This window comes from Phacochoerus africanus, chromosome 11 (assembly GCF_016906955.1).
Source record: "Phacochoerus africanus isolate WHEZ1 chromosome 11, ROS_Pafr_v1, whole genome shotgun sequence".
Classification (NCBI taxonomy): Eukaryota; Metazoa; Chordata; class Mammalia; order Artiodactyla; family Suidae; genus Phacochoerus; species Phacochoerus africanus.
In genome coordinates, this window is record NC_062554.1 from 102,954,620 (window position 1) to 102,971,500 (window position 16,881).

The 16,881-nt window shown below is 36.6% G+C and overlaps 1 protein-coding gene across 3 annotated transcripts in view; it reads right to left on the reverse strand.

Annotated features, from left to right (window-relative positions):
• RELN (reelin) overlaps positions 1-16,881 on the reverse strand; it is a 500,685-nt gene that overhangs the window by 178,985 nt on the left and 304,819 nt on the right. For all 3 annotated transcript variants that reach the window (XM_047752963.1, XM_047752962.1, XM_047752964.1), the window contains exons 11-12: positions 15,408-15,553; positions 652-803 (exon numbers count right to left, since the gene is read on the reverse strand). In XM_047752963.1, coding sequence (XP_047608919.1) covers positions 652-803; positions 15,408-15,553 — 298 coding nt within the window. The remainder of the gene's footprint in view (positions 1-651; positions 804-15,407; positions 15,554-16,881) is intronic.

Genomic DNA, 16,881 nt, shown 5'->3' on the forward strand with positions numbered 1-16,881 from the left:
ATGAAAACAAATGACTCACCTTGATGATCGTAATTTGGGGAAGCCAAAGGCTTTGAACAAAGCAGTTACTTTGTTCTTAGCTTCCTCTCCAGTCTTTTCAGCTGTGGCCATTGCAGGAGAGGTGGGTGGACGGTCTCAAGGCATTTTGCCTTTGGATTTAGTCATGCAGAACAAGACTAGCTCTCAGACAGGATGGTTCCAGAGGGCCTGGTGCGAGGCCTGTATGAGCACTACAGGCTTTTACTCAATCAGCAGAATTCACAATTCGTGAGTTTTCGTTTCATTTACTTTTTTTTTTTTTTTTTTTTTTTGCTTTTTAGGGCCGTACCGGCAGCATATGGAGGTTCCCAGGCTATGGGTCAAATAGGAGCTACAGCTGCCGGCCTACGCCACAGCCACGGCAACGCTGGATCTGAGTCACGTCTGCAACCTACACCACAGCTCACAGCAATGCCGGGATCCTTAAGCCACTGAGGAGGCCGAGGATCAAATCCACAGCCTCATGATTGGATTTATTTCCACTGCGCCACAATGGGAACTCTGAATTTTCATTTTATATTATAGACAACAAACAATTTTACTTCCTCAGGAATAGGTGCTGGCCTTGAATTTGCCCTAGGTCAAAATAAAATTTGTTCAAAAAGTACCTACCCATTACAAAGTAAAATCTCAGGTTCCCATAACCGGTAGCATCCATGTAAGGAGTGCATATTTTCCTTTCTCCATCTTTGAGGAAGACCATGGATAAACCTGATTCTATTGTTCCACATTCTGTACCAATGACAGCTCCTAAGATGTCCCACCTTAAAAAACATGAGAATCACCAAGAGTTAGAATATGAAGCCAAAGCTTTATAGAGTATGACATTTTATCTTTAGTGAGGAACATTTACCTAGTAATGAGTAATTCTGAAATAAAAATGTAGTACCATAGATTTTAGGTAATGAACAAAGTTTTAAACACATTCCTCTCACAATTATGGTTTTTCTGTGTAGAAGGATAAGTAATCAGTACTATGCATAGTGTGTCTATTCCATAGCCTTTATTCTCAAAGCACTTATGGTTCAGGTGGGGAATCAAACCTGAACTAAGGAAAAAGGATATCACAAAAGATAGTGTCAAAATATCATAAATACTTCTATGGTGTTTTGCACATGAAAAAATAGCCATAGAACAAAAAGTCACACAAGCTGGCAAGAATCTGGCAACAAAAAGGAGATGAGATTTAACCTGTTAAATAGATATTTGGATACATAGAAAAGAATAAAAATATTTAATATCTAAAAACTCTTATTTCTCCTTAGTATTTATTTCTGCTCATGTCTAATTTGGCCATTGCTTTTTCACAAAATAAGCTGCCTACAGAGGGAGAAAACTGGGACATGCAGAGGTAAGTGGGTATTGCCTAAGGCTGACTGTCTATTTGGCTCTGAAACTGAGATCTTCTGTACCTTAGTTCACTGTTATTTTAGTAGTTACAGTTCTAAAGAGGGCACTGTGTTGGGACAATTTATGTTGAACTGTTTGAGACCAAGATGTTTAGGAAATACTTAATTTTTTGTATTTTAACAGATTATATCAATTATTCAAAAAGAAGCAGCTCTTGATAGTACTGCACCGCAGTAAATACAGGAACCTCTCTCAACTCATGTAAGAAAATTTCATACTGGTTCATTGGTCTTTTTACCTGCTCCATTTATCCCAATTAAGCCACTCAGCCTTCTGATCCACAAAGCAAGTTAAGGTTATAAATGATGCATATGATGACTCCTTTTAGGCATCCATCTGCTTTAGAGTATTTTTTAAATGAAAAATTAAATTGGAAAAGATGGAACTGTCGTGGACGAAAAGAACATTTTATTCAAGTGAGAAATGAGATTAGTAGTCTTTTCATTTTAATTACTAGTTGTAAATGAGTAACTCTTCTAGATTAATCTAAATGAATTATTTTCATGACTTCTACCACAGAGAGGGCCATCTGAGATATGATTCAGACTGTACATTTCTTTTTAGTCTTTATTTTAAAATCCAAATCTTACATTTTCCTTTGTATTAGTCTTTATTTCTCCCACACTAACTGGTAGAAGATAACAAAAGCAAAGTAATTTTCTTTAGAAACCTAGATATTGACAATCAAAGGAAATGGAAAATTTAGTTATCTTTGAAGAGAAAAAGCGGAGAGAGAAATCTGAAAATCATTTTGTAAAAGTCTCGTTGCTTTAAATAAATTATCTTGCAGTTATTAAAAATTCAGTAAGGGCTTGTTGTAGCAGAAGCTCATTCTTTCATGAATTTGTCTAAACACTGGCTCAAGCTTTGTTGGAGGCCAAGTATCCTTGAGGGGGTCCCAGAGCTGCCTCAACTACTGAGGGGCCTTGGAGATACCCTTTCACCTTCCTGGACTTCACAATCCCTCTCTGCAAGGTTCTAGTAGCTATCTCTTCCACAAATGATGTGGTCTTTGACATGGTCTTAATATGATAATTACATGAAATAAAATGATAACATAACCAAATCTTTGACGTCAGTAATGGTATTTAGTGAACTTGGTAGTTTTAGCAATTGCTTGGATGGCACTGTAGTTTCCTTGAAAAGGATTGTCTTTTCTGCGGTTTAAATTATATTTTCCCCAAGGAAATGAAGCTTTATGTGAACTGCATGTGAAGAAACATCTGCCTAGAGGGGAGAGCTCTCTACAACATAGCAATTTATATTTATTCTTTGATGACAAATTCTAAAAAAAAGATCCCTTATATTATTTATTATAAATACAGTGGTATCTATTATTTATAATAGAGTGGGGGTGAAGTTGGAATAGAGGAAAAAAGTTTAATAATCAATAAATGCCTTAAGGCAACTTTGTTCCTTAGAGGTAGCAAGGTCACAATAATATTTAATTTATATTCTGAAAGTATGTTCTTCTACTTTCCGTTTCAAAAAAAAAAAAAAGATAATTCTTTCTGTAAGCAAAAATAATTTAAAGAATTTCTTAACTGGAAAGTTGACAGTCCTCCCTATTAGCTGTTTTGGAATGCTTGGAGAATAAAAGTAATCATGTTTTGATCAGCTCACACTTTTTTTTTTTTTTTTGGTCTTTTTGTCTTTTTACAACTGCACCCGTGGCATATGGAGGTCCCAGGCTAGGGGTCCAATCAGAGCTGCAGGGGCCTGCCTATGCCAGAGCCATAGCAACCCTGGATCCGAGCCGTGTCTGCGACCTACACCACAGCCCATGGCAACACCGGATCCTTAATCCACCAAACGAGGCCAGGGATCAAACCTGAAACCTCATGGTTCCTAGTCAGATTCATTAACCACTGAGCCATGATGGGAACTCCAGCTCACATTTTAATACTTTTAAGGATGATGTGAGAGCGTAAAACTTAAATGTTCTAAGAAAAAAAAGATAAATATGTGAGGTGATGGATATGTTAATTAATTAGATGGAGGAATCCCTTTTACAATGTGTATGTATATCAAACCACCACCACATACACTTTCAATAGCTTACAACTTTATATGTCAATGGTACCTCAGTAAAACTGAGTTTAAAAAATATTTCTTTGAAGGGCAATTTGGCAGTAACTATCAAATGACATTTACATACATATATATGTACATGTACACATATGTATCGGATTTTCTAATTTTCTTTTTTTAAAGTAGCTTAGCTTTAAGAAATACTTTAACAAGTATACAAACATTTTTATTACAATATTCTTTGTCTATCAACAGGGATTCTAGTTAGATAAACTGGTACCCTGCATTTCTGAAATAATAGCAGATATTTACAGACTAGAAGGAACATTCATAACATATTGTTAAGTTTTAAATAATCAAGCTGTAATATCATATGCAAAATGTGATTCTAGTGATTTTTTTTTGGTATAGTCATAGAAAAATTTATGAATGAATATATGCCAGAATATATGTCTACATTTTAACAGTATAAAAAGGGATTAGCATTTAAGAAATTTTAATTTTTACTTCACACATGTGTTTTGCAAAAAGAAAATAATTTTCAGAAAGAAAGGCATTCAATGTGTATAATTATCTCATCATAGGTTGATGAAAATACTAAGAATATAAACACAAGCAACAGATGTTTTATATACATATTTTATATATATATACATATATATATATATATATATATTTTTTTTTTTTTTTGCTTTTTAGGGCTGCGCCCCAGCATAGGGAAGTTCCCAGGCTAGGGGATGAATTGGAGCTACAGCTACAGGCCTACACCACAGCCACAGCAATGCCAGATTCAAGCCGAGTCTGCGACCTACACCACAGCTCACAGCAACGCTGGATCCTCGACCAGGGATCGCACCCATGTTTTCATGGATACTAGTTGGATTCATTTATGCTGAGCCACAACGAGAACTTATGGTCTTATATTTTAATCAGATTTTTTTTCCTACAAATATGGGCATAAAAGGTTCTAAAGGTAATGGAACACTTCACAATATCTATGAAAATGTGTTTTATCATATTTCCTAGAATATATTAAACCACCTAAAGTTGGTGACTTCAGGTGTGAACTATGATATATAATTAACATTTATCTATAAGATCCTACACTTACCAAACTATGAAATCTCTGAGGTTGAATAAATTCATTACATCCCTAAGATCTTTACTTGGGATAAATTCTCTGATATTTAATAAGGAACATGCCATAAGTAAAGACTTCCACATTCATTTATATTCATGAGGTTTATCTCTAGTATGAGTCCTGTGAGGTCTAGTAAGTTGTATACTTTGACTAAAAGCTTCTCCACCTTCATTGCATTTATAGGTTTTCCTCCAGCATGACAGCTGAGGTGAAGGTAAAGGATGAGCTCTATTTGAAGGATTTCCTGCAGTCACTGCATTTCAGAAATTCTTTTCTTCAATTGGTTTCCCTGTATTTCACCCCAATTCGATTTTATTTTAGGTTTTATGACATGTATTATGTTTATTTACACTCTGATTGGAATTAACATTAATAAAGAATATTGGCTTCAGAATGGTAGAAAGCACTCAGCTTTTTTACCAATAAGACAGAAATATGACCTAGATTGGGGATGTTTAGAGAAAATGATGTATTCCCTGGCACATCACAGAGTTCAATAAATGTTAGTTTCCTTTTCTCCCCCTCTAAAAGGTAGTGCTATTTTTGTTTAAAAATTAAGTCAAAGTGTCAATTCAAATAAATTTCTAAATTATAATGAGTATTTTTATTTTTTTCATACTAGAATTATCAGGACAGCAATATTGGACAAAGTTACAGTACAATATGCAAAATGTAATTGCTTAAACAATCTTTAAGCAAGGGAGGGAGTTCCCATTGTTGCTCAGTGGAAACAAATCTGACTAGTACCCATGACAATGCGGGTTCAATCCCTTGCCTTGCTCAGTGGGTTGGGAATCTGGAGTTGCTGCAAGCTGTGGTGTAGTCACAGAGGCAGCTCAGATCCCACGTTTCTGTGCCTGTGGCTGGCAGCTGTAGCTCTGATTCAACACCTAGCCTGGGAACTTTCATGTGCCACATATGTGGCCCTAAAAAGAAAAAAAAAAAGCAAGGGAATATCTAGCTGAAAGAAAAACTATACTTTCTACCAGTGGGTCTTGTGTACAATTTAAGATTTTGGCTACAATCTAGCTGGGTATCTAAGTTTATTATTATGTGATCTAAATGGTCAAGTGGGTTTTGCTTTAATAATAATGAATGGGCCTATAAAAAAATTAAAAGACCCACTTAATACAATGTTAAAGCACACTGTCAATCTATCCTCAATGCACTTATCCTGAATTATAAACTTAAATAAAAACCTTTTCGAGTATTATAAGCATTTTGTGAAAAATATTCTAAGCGAGAGGTGACATAATTCTTTTGGCAGAACAGAGGGAAGAATTTGTAGTAAATAGCAAAGAGATGCTCAAACTGTTCTGAAGAGTTTGAAGTAATTGTAAAGCCAATTTTTAATAAAAGCATCAACTGACACTGAAGGGGCTCTAATGGAGATTGTTCTTGTTGGTCTACAGGTACTTTGGGTTTTGAAGCTTATATGTAGCATTTTTTGGCACTATCTCCCTGGCAAAAGGAAGCAATACAAATTTGCTTTGTTGAGTTTATATTGCCTTTTTCTTGGTTTTATTTCACTGGATAACACTGAAATTTAAGAAAGACATTAAAAAAATTTTTATTAGAGTATAGTTGATTTACAATGTTGTGCCAATTTTCTGCTGTACATCAAAATGATCGTCATTCATATATATATAACTATGTATGTGAATATATAACTATACATATGAATATATGTGAATACACACACACACACACACATATATATATTCCCTTTCTTATATTATCTTTCTTGTTCTATCCCAAGAGGCTGGATATAGTTCCCTGTGCTGTACATACAGTAGGATCTCATTGCTTATCCACTCTAAATGCAATCGTTTGCATCTACTAACTCCAAACTCCCAGTCCATTGTACTCCCTCTCCCCTCCCCCTCGGCAACCACAAGACTGTTTTCTATGCCTGTTTCTGTTTTGTAGATACATTCATTTGTGCCATATTTTAGATTTACATATAAGTGATATCATATGGTATTGGAAGAAAGACATTTTTGAGTCAGTTCCAGGGGTGACCCACTTTTCCAAGCAATGCCATTAAAAATATAACTAAAACTTTGCACTTTGCTCCCTTTATAGTAAATCACCTATCAGAGACTAAGTCCTGGCTGACCTGAGGAAACACTGTCTGTGCTCAAGCTTTTTTTCTATCATCTTAGATGGACTGCTTTAAAATATATTTCTTGAAAGGGCTTCTTCAGAGCAAATTTATAAAGCAGTTATCTCAATAGGGTGTGGATAGCAGTAGAACAGGATTATTAGAACTGGATGTGGGGGGGGGATTGGAAATAGGTCAGCAGTTCAGAGCCTACTCTCTCGGACCATTTGATAAGTCCTATTTTCCCTCTGGCATTTTTTCTATGTATATTGCTGGGCATATTGGAATTCTGAGTATTCCATCACAGACGGGAAGTATTCGCCACTAGTTGCTTTTTATTTTTATTTTTTTAATTAGAGGAAGTCTCTTTGCAGAAGGGATTGCTGTGGCCTGGGAAAGGAAACCTGCATACGTCACTGCAGAGAAGTACAGTTGGAAATATTTTCTGAAGTTTTAAACAAAGTAATTTTACATGTTATCTATTATGATACAAATAGTCTCATTATTGGAAAATTGGAAACTAGAAAGAAGAGAAGAAGAAAAAAATCACCCATAACCAAATTACCCCAGGGACACGTACAACTCATATTTTAGTATATGTATTTCTAATAATGTATGTATCATTCCAAATACATATAATCATTATAATATTATACAGATGGCTTTTTTTCACTTACATTAGTAATACAGACATATTTTAGGTTATTATTAACCCTTTATAAATGGGCTACATAAGATTATATCACATACGCCAAACTATATTTAGCTATTATTTTGTTGTTCTATTTCAACATACATTACTAAATAATTATACTACTTGGTAGAACCCATATTCAAAGCAAACTAGAACAAGTAAGAAGTAATACATGTCTGTGATGTGTCTGCGGGAGAAGGCAAGTGCCATGTCTTACTCCTCTGCCATCTTGATCCTTCCTCACATGTGTCTTAACAGCTCCCAACAAGTTTCCCTGTGATCCACTTTAGCACATCCATGGTTTAAAAATATATCCAATTATCATTTTAACTAATATTGTCTTTTTTAAATGATATTTCACTGATTTATTTAGAGAAAGCAGTAGAAGTTTCATTGGACTATTCAACTGCATTTGCGTTTCTTTCATATCTTATTAATTACTATGAGTATAATTTTTCTTTGAGTACCGCTTTGGTCATATTCCATGGCCTATAGTAATTATAGTTGAAATAACAACTATTTTTAAGTCTTTTGATTGCTTATTATGTGCCATGAGTTGTGCATAGTGCTATTCATACACTGTTGCATGAAATATCCCTTTTCAGCCCTTTCAAGGGTTAAATATGAACCCTATTTTATCTGATTTGAATATCTGCGGTTAATATGCCTCCTTGCTTCTTTTGTTGAAATTTATATGCTGTAATAGTTTCTCTTTTTTGATTTTTAACTTCTAGGGTTATTCCAGTTTCAATCTCTCATAAATAGCACTACATTTTAAAAAACTGTGAAAATCTCAATAAACGAATATAACTCACGGAAATTTACTGTGCTACCAATATGTTTTGATCTGTTCCAGTCAAACTGTTTCCTGTTTCCTATTTACTTACCCTGTTTTTTATTGTTTACTTTTTGTCACTTTGCTGGCATTTGTTGAACTAAGTTCTCTTTGTTCTACATTAACCTAATGCTTTAGAAGATATGTAGCCTATATCTGGCTTATTTAATTTCTTCAATGCATATATTCACCCTTAAAGTTTTCCATAACATTAAGAGTTTCCCAAGATCTACATCCTTATTGCAAGCAAGCTAGGAACTTTGGCAGTATTGTTATTGCTTTTTCTCTTCTTGACAATCTCCTTTTGTACCTTCCATGTTGAGGTCATCTGGGCTTTAACTGCAAATTTTTCATTTAATTTTTTCAATACTTATTTAGACTGAACTACAAGCTTTACTGCTCCCCTTGCTCACTACTCTTTCTCGAATCTATCGTCTTTCTCTTAGATTAATTTCCAGGGATACATCTAGTAATTCTTTCAGAGATAGTACACTTTCTGAACCCTGTGTATTTTCTCCCAATACTTCAATTATTTTAGAATGGAGAAGAATGTTATGTTCCAAATAATTTTCCCTTATAAGACTAAGATAACGGCTTCGTTTTTTAAAATGAATGCTTAGTGCTACAAAGAAAAGTACAGTGAATCTCATCTGGAAGCTTTTAGCAGTTCCTCTTTTATTTGTGTTCTGAAATTTCTCTCTGGTGATCAAAGACTAGATGTTTTTCCATCCATCTTGTTAAACATTGCCATTCATAGGAAATATATCATTTCTTCCTTCTTCTTTTTTAAGTTTTTGGAACTTCAGTTATTTCGTTCAAGGAGTTCCCATCGTGGCTCAGTGGTTGATGAATCCGACTAGGAACCATGAGGTTGCGGTTTGATCCCTGGCCTTGCTCAGTGGGTTAAGGATCTGGCACTGTCGTGAGCTGTGGTGTAGGTTGCAGACTCGGCTTGGATCGCATGTTGCTGTGGCTGTGGTGTAGGCTTGTGGCTATAGCTCTGATTAGACCCTTAGCCTGGGAACCTCCATATGCAGAGGGAGCGGCCCAAGAAATGGCAAAAAGACACAAAAAATAAAAAATTATTTCGTTCAATATTTCATTCCATATATTCCCTCTGACATTTCCTTCTGGAATTCCTATTATTTCTAATGTTAGAAATGCTAATCTCCCCTTTACGCATTTCCTTTTCTTATATCCAATAACCCTAGGTTTTGGGAAGATTTCAAGACTCAAATTTCCAGCTCATTCATTTGTTACTCTATGTCTATGCTGATATTCGAAGGGAAAAACTCCATTAAATTTGTTAATATATGCATTATATTAACTCCATTAAAGTTTTTTAATATATGCAATCATATATTTTTGCTTCTCACATCTCTATGTTTCCTCACAAAATCTGTTTTAATTTCACAAATGCAGCATGCTGTCATCTCTGAGGATATTAATTATACCTCTTATAAAATCTCTATTTGTTTATTCTACCACACTTCTATTTTCTCAGCCCTTTTTTTTTTTTTTTTTTTTTCTCTTTAGGGCCATAGCTGTGGTATATTGAATCTCCCAGGCTAAGGGTTGAATCCGAGCTGCAGATCCCGGCCTATACCACAACCACAGCAACTCAGGATCCAAGCCATGTCTGTGACCTACTCCAGAGGTCATGGCAATGCTGTTCCCGCTGAGCGAGGCCAGGGATCAATCCTGCATCCTCACGGATACTAGTCGTCAGCCCTTACTTCTTGAGTTTGATGAATTCGTTTTAATGAAGTAGATTTTCCTATATTTGATGCTTAAATTTGTATCTGCTGTTCTTCCTTAGTTTTGGTGTAAAAATGCCCACCCATGGGGGCAGATGTGCCCTTGGGTGGGGGCTACCATAGGGGCTGTGAGGTTTCTAGTTATCTGGCACTGTCCTGCTTCTCCATTCCAAGTGTCCACATTCACTGATTGTTCCCAGGGGCAGAACTGCCTGCATTGAAGTCAGTGTAGTGAGAGACTCACCTACTTGGCAGACTCCACAGCAGGACCCCAGAACCCCATCTGATTCCTATGTTCAGTACCTATAACTCTTTTGTAGTCTACTCAATATGTAGTTGTGCTAGAGTTTCCTTCTTCTATCATGTCCCTTTTCTTCTCTGTTTTTCTGTGTGCAATACTTCATAATTCCTGACTCAATTAGGGCACACTTTCTTGTTTTATAGTGTCATTATATATTCATTTGCTCATTTTCCCATAACTTTCAAGGATTTGGGGCAGGTGGAGAAGATTAGGGCATGCTGTCCTTTTTTTTATTTTTTTTTATTTTTAGGGATGAACCTTCTATGCATGCAGGTTCCCAGGCTAAGGGTCTAACTGGAGTTACAGCTGCCAAAATATGTCACAACCATGGCAAGGCCCAATCTGAGCCATGTCTTCCACCTAGGCTGCAGCTCATGGCAACACTAGATCCTTAACCCACTGAGCGAGGCCAGGGATCAAACCACATCCTCATGAATACTAGTTGGATTCTTAACCCACTGAGCCACAATGGGAATTCCTAGAGCATGCTGTCTTTATTTATCTATTTATTTATTTGCTTTTTAGGGCTGCACCCGCGATATATGGAGGTTCCCTGGCTAGTAGTCCAATCAGAGCTACAGCTGCTGTCTTATTCCACAGCCACAGCAATGTAGAATCTGAGCCGCCTCTGCGACCTACACCACAGCTCACGGCAACGCCAGATCCTTAACCTACTGAGCAAGGCCAGAGATCGAACCTGCAACCTCATGGTGCCTAGTCAGATTCATTTCAGCTGCACCATGATGGGAACTCCAATGCTATCTTGATTCAGAAGAATGATATTCATTACATTTGTGGAACTCCTCTTTAAGATGAAAACTTTGGTGACAGTAATAAAACAGATTTATTTATTTTTTTTCCTGTACCCTTGGTATTTTGATGTTCCCAGGCCAGGGAGCGAATCTGAGCTGCAGCTGTGACCTACACCACAGCTGCAGTAACATGGGATCCTTAACCCACTGTGCTGGGCTGGGGATCAAATGTATACCATCTCAGGCACAACACTGGACCCTTTACCTACTGTGCCACAGCAGGAACTCCCTAAAAGAGATGTTTTTTCAAAGTTACCTGAATAGTTAAAAACATATAATGCCTGCATTTGGGATGAAAGACAAGTATACAAGTTCTATATTTTAGTAATGTGTTTTTCTACAAAGCTCCCTTCCACCTGAAGACAGCCTCAGTTAGGTGAGACATGGTAGTTGCTAATTAAATGATGTGTTTGTAAAGTTAAGCTGAAGTTCATAAATACGCACATAAATTATCAGTGTATCTATTAAAGTTTCTCTCTTGCCAAAGTAACAGATGTGTATTCTTTAGAAAAAAAAAAAAACCTTTAAAATTCCACTTAAAATAAACCTATCAGCAAACAGCTTTGTAATGTGAAAGGCAAATAGCTCTTGCATCCTTCAAACTATCAAACCAAAATAGTTTGATTCAATGGTAGGAAAACAGAAATGTTTGCAAAGTGGGTTTCAATAAATGTCATGATGACAGTGGCTTTTTTTCCTTGCCATTCACATGAAATGTTCTGAAGATATTATTAGAGAGGACTGCATATTCTTTTTTTTTTTCCTCCCATAATGCTTATGGGAGAAAAACACAGTTAAAAGAAATGAAAATGTGATATCCATAGTAATAACTTATTCTTTTTTTTGTCTTAAAAGAAAGGGACCTCAAAGTTGCAGGATTCGATCAATTTAACTGATCACTCGAACAGAATGGACATCTACCACCTACATTTTATATCTATTTTAGCAAGCAAGGTTTGATAATAAATTGTCCATGTGGGTGGTGATGGCTGAAGGGAAGAATGAGACAAAGAGCCAGTAAATTTGGATGATAAAACACATCAAGAACTTTGATACCAAGTTCCTAATTTGTTTTTCTTTGTCGGCTCTTACCCTAGGTAAAAATAGTTCACTTTAATTTGATTGTTGGACAGGACTTTTTCCCCTGGAGTTTTGATTAAAAATTATTATAATAGCTTTTTTTGTCCCTAGATCAATAAAGCATCATTTGGGAGGGGGTGGGTGTAGAGAGGGGAAGTACAAGAATCCACACACAACCCTACGGATTAAACTAGCATTCTGTCATCACCCCAAAACTCAGAAAATACTAGATCCTCTCATAATCCTTTTATACCCTTTTTATAACATAATGCTAATGTGGATAGCTGGTTTCACCAGGTGAGAGCATAAATGAGGTAGTTCTGGGTGCCAGGAGTGTGTGGTCTGAGAGCCTAGGGGAAAGGCTATAAATAAACCTAAGGTGTGGTTTTTGGAATAATTAAGCTGCTTTTAGAATTTAGGAGAATTAATTGTATTCCAATTAGAGTGGCACAGGTGCTTCTGTCAAGCACATTATTCTATGTTATTGGAACAGAAATCTGCTGACAATATCATAGCCTGAGAGTATCAGCCTCTTAACTGTGACCAAACCCCTGATGAATCCTTAGTACTGAGAGGCAGCCAAAGAGCATAACTCAGTGAAACCACCTGAGTCACAGAGTGACTGGAACGCGCTCTGATTCCATTGTCTGTAACTATTGACTTTAGTTCTTTTTTCAAGCATAAATACTTTTAGTTCTTTTGTTTGTTTTGAGGCATGATTGTTTTGTTTAGCCACAAATTCTCATGTCATTAGCACTCTAAGAAAACAGAGTTTCTGATCTGTTCATTGGAATATATGTTTTGCTACGTTTCTGGGTTAGTACATTAATTTTCTAAAATGTATTTGGTTTCTTTTTTCTTTTCTTTTCTTTTTTTGAGGTCTTTTTATTGCTGCACCTGTGGCATATGGAAGTTCCCTGGCTAGGAATTGGAACTGTAGCTGCCGGCCTACACCACAGCTCATAGCAACGCCAGATCCTTAACCCACTGAGCGAAGCCAGGGATCAAATTCACATCCTTATGGATACTATTCCAGTTTGTTACCACCGAGCCACAATGGGAACTCCTGTTTGGTTTCTTTGTAATATCAAATCAATTCCTTTCAAACTTAATTCATGAAAGAGTTTTCTATGTGTTTGTACTAAGTCTCCACTAATGCTAGGAGCAGAGAGCTGTTTGGACCATTAGTACATGCAGGACACCATTTCTTTTATTCTTTTATAGATGGTCTTTGATAATACAAGCTGAAAAAAAAGGAGAGGGTATTCTGGGAGAGAGACTATATGGATATGAAGGCCATAGGTAAAAGTAAATTTTATATCTTCCAAAAAGAATAAGCGACCCTGGAGACTTTAAGGAGCTAGCTAGTTAGCTAGCTAGGAAGGGATTTATGTGTGTGTGTGTGTGTATAGAATGGTATCCCTGGAGATTAGACTTGTGTTTCTGTCTGCTTTAGTGACATGGGGGCTGGGAATCTGGATATCACCGGGGCACCATCTGAGTTCCCAGGGGATAGAGGTTTCACTGAGGAGAATGACTGTGGCATGGGTGGCATTGGCTTGGAGAGGTGAAGGAATGGAGGCCAATGAGTCTCTCATGCTGCAAAATTTGGGACTTTCTCATAAGGCAGTCAAGCTCCAGGAAGGATCTGAATTGATCTTTGGTATCTGGAGTCAGAAAGAAAGAACTGAAATGCTGGTGATTGATCCTTTATCTCCAGAACGTGGGTAAAAAAGCCTTGCATGCATTGTGAAAGTTCTAGATCCCATCAAAGCCCAGAATTCTGTGAGGAGAGTGGCGTGAACCCTGTGTTGTGTAAGAGTTACAAAGGAAAGCAGCCTGACTTTTGGGGAGATCCTGGAGCAGTGACTCTTGTTCCCTCAAGGAGACACTAGAGCCACTGTGGACATGTAACTTCAAGGGTGACAGAAACTTTAGAGGAGAAGGACTTTGTGGACTGAAGGGCTTAAGTGTCACTGCTAGGCTTGGAGAGGTCAATGGTAGGCCCTGGAAGGGGTGAGGTCCCTCAAAGTATCAATCTCCTTCAGCGGCTTCCCACAGCTAGACTTCCCTGTGGTGGGGAGGAGCAGGGCGGGCCAGCTGCCGTAGCAATCTAACTTTCTACAGTGAGAGACACTGATGTGGGAATAGAAGGTCAAGCAGCAGCAGCAGCTTAGGCTGCTGGTCAGATCTCTTCTTATTGGGTCCGAATGCAGTTTCTGGACCATGCATAGGCAGTGGGGTGCCCAAGGGAGCAATAGTGGCCTTCTTGCCACTCAGGCACTTAGCATCCCATCCAGTTTAGATTTGATTTGTTGAGATCAGAGAGACGTGACTACCTCATCTGTTGTATTCTGGAAAAGTTTCTCATAGTTAACAGTTAAGTTATTGTTATTTCATATTCATTATGAAATTATATTTTATGTTAATTTCATACATCTTCATCATAGTCTTATAAAACATACACTAAATAATAAGGAACCAGTGTTCTGATTACAAATGTTTAGTGAAAAATAAAGACAGGTGAGAACTAGAAAATTTCTAGAATTTCCTTCCAATTCATACCACCTCATGAATTTTTATTCTCTGAACCTATTAATATTTTCAACACACACTTCTGAAAGTGTTACTCAATTAATAGGGACACAGGACCCAAGAAGAAGGCACACAGCTCAGAATGACCAGAAAATACTACGACCAAACCATCTTCATTGTTTCAACCTCAGCCCCATATTCCTTCTTTAAAAATCTCTCAAAGATAAATTTTGTGCCCCATCAACAATTTTTATAGATCAAAACCACACTCCACTGAAAATCAGGTAACAGCATTTATAAATCTCAGATTCCAGGAAGACAACTGAAAGTCTCAATATAAAAGTAGTGGAAAGATTTTGTATTTTATACATATTGAGGGGAAAAAAAGTCCTATTCCCCAGTAAAAGCTGAGTAAACAAAGATGAGATATAAATGATTCAACTGAAGTTAAAAGATATTTGCAATCACAAATTTTCAGTATGCATAAGAATAGTGGATGACTTAATAAAGAATTTTTAAGATAAGTATACCCCTTTTGGCTCTTTTATGATAAGAATCACCAGTATCGATTTAAGTATACTTTTGCTATTTAGCAATATGCATTTAAAACAGATCCAGTGGAATAAATGTAAGTGCTATACACAGCATGAGAGATAACAATTACTTACCCTGTAGGCTGGCTCTCAAATTCTTCTGACCACTGCTCCTGAATATCCTCTGTAGAAAGATCTATATCCCGGGTGGTGGCAAAATTGAACTCACTGCCTTCATTTCCATGGAAATAAATGGAGTTGCCATCTGACTGACAGCTATGCTGTAGATAAAAAGGAAGCATGGGGTGCCTGTTGAATTGGTTTTGTAGTTGTATCTGCCTTACTCATGTATAATTACAGTTTTTAGAGAAGAGATTATATTATTCCCTCTACGATGAACTCTGAAATCAAAAGAGCTTGTTACCTCTTCTTTTGTTTTTTTTTTTTGGTCTTGGTTAATTCAATTACAATTTCCTTCCAACTTATTAAGTTAGCACAAACAACAAGTCAAGAAGCCATTTGAGCTTTGCTACTTCAGCCTTCAGTATGAAACAAGAATATTTTAATTGGAATAATTTCCCATCTCTACACAGTCCTTGTTGTGGGAATTAAGTGTGATAATGACTTGTCGTATATTTTCAATACTGTGGTTATGGGCTAAATCACACTGACCTTTTTAATATTCCATATATTTCTGGCTTGCCATTCAAGCCTTTCACAATTTGTCTACAAATGGGATATGAGCAGAACAGCTTGCTAATCCAAACATGAATACAGAAAAGGTCAGAGTACTCCCTGATATGATCATATATTCTCAGCCAACTTTTGAGTAAAAGTTTCTGACCAGACCTAGGAAGTTCATGATATTCCCAACGAGATAAACAGCAGACTTTGTTATCCTACAAAAGACTACTAGGCTTACCAAGAAGAAATAAATATAATTTCTTGTGAAGCTTTTTTTTTTTTTTCAACCTTTAAGTGAGCAGGTCAAAGGCAAGCTCCAACTCTGGAGCTAGGTAAGCAGAGCATTTACTTAAAAATATGATGTATTTCATCAATCATTTTTGGTAATGTCACACAGAGAGAAATGCTCTAAATGAAAGATCGAAACCTCTTTTAAGTTTTACATACTCTTAAAACAAAATGGAAATGAAGAAAAATAATTGGACAGAGAATATCAGTTAGGCTTAGTGAGTGCCACAGGGCAGATATCATGTCCTTATATTCCAGGTCTTAGCACAGTGCTTGGTATATCATAGGAATTCAAAACCACTTGTTGAATAATTCAATAAATGAATAAATGAATGATATAGTTATGCCTCTCAGGTTATTACTCTTTTATGGAGAACTTACACAATGTAGAAGGCATTAAGGAAGTACTGGAGGGAAGGGGTTTAGAACGAAATATAATAATACTTAATTTTGCTCTCAAAAAATTCCAGACTAGTTGAGATTTATCAAGACAGCATATGGAAAGTGCTAATGAGTGGAAGAAGGTAGGAATTGCTGTGTCTAGGGCTGTTTTATAGGAGCGGGCTTCAGGGATGAGCAGGTCTTCAACTGGCTTTAAAGGATGGATAAAAATCCAACTTGGATGAGAGATAGGAAT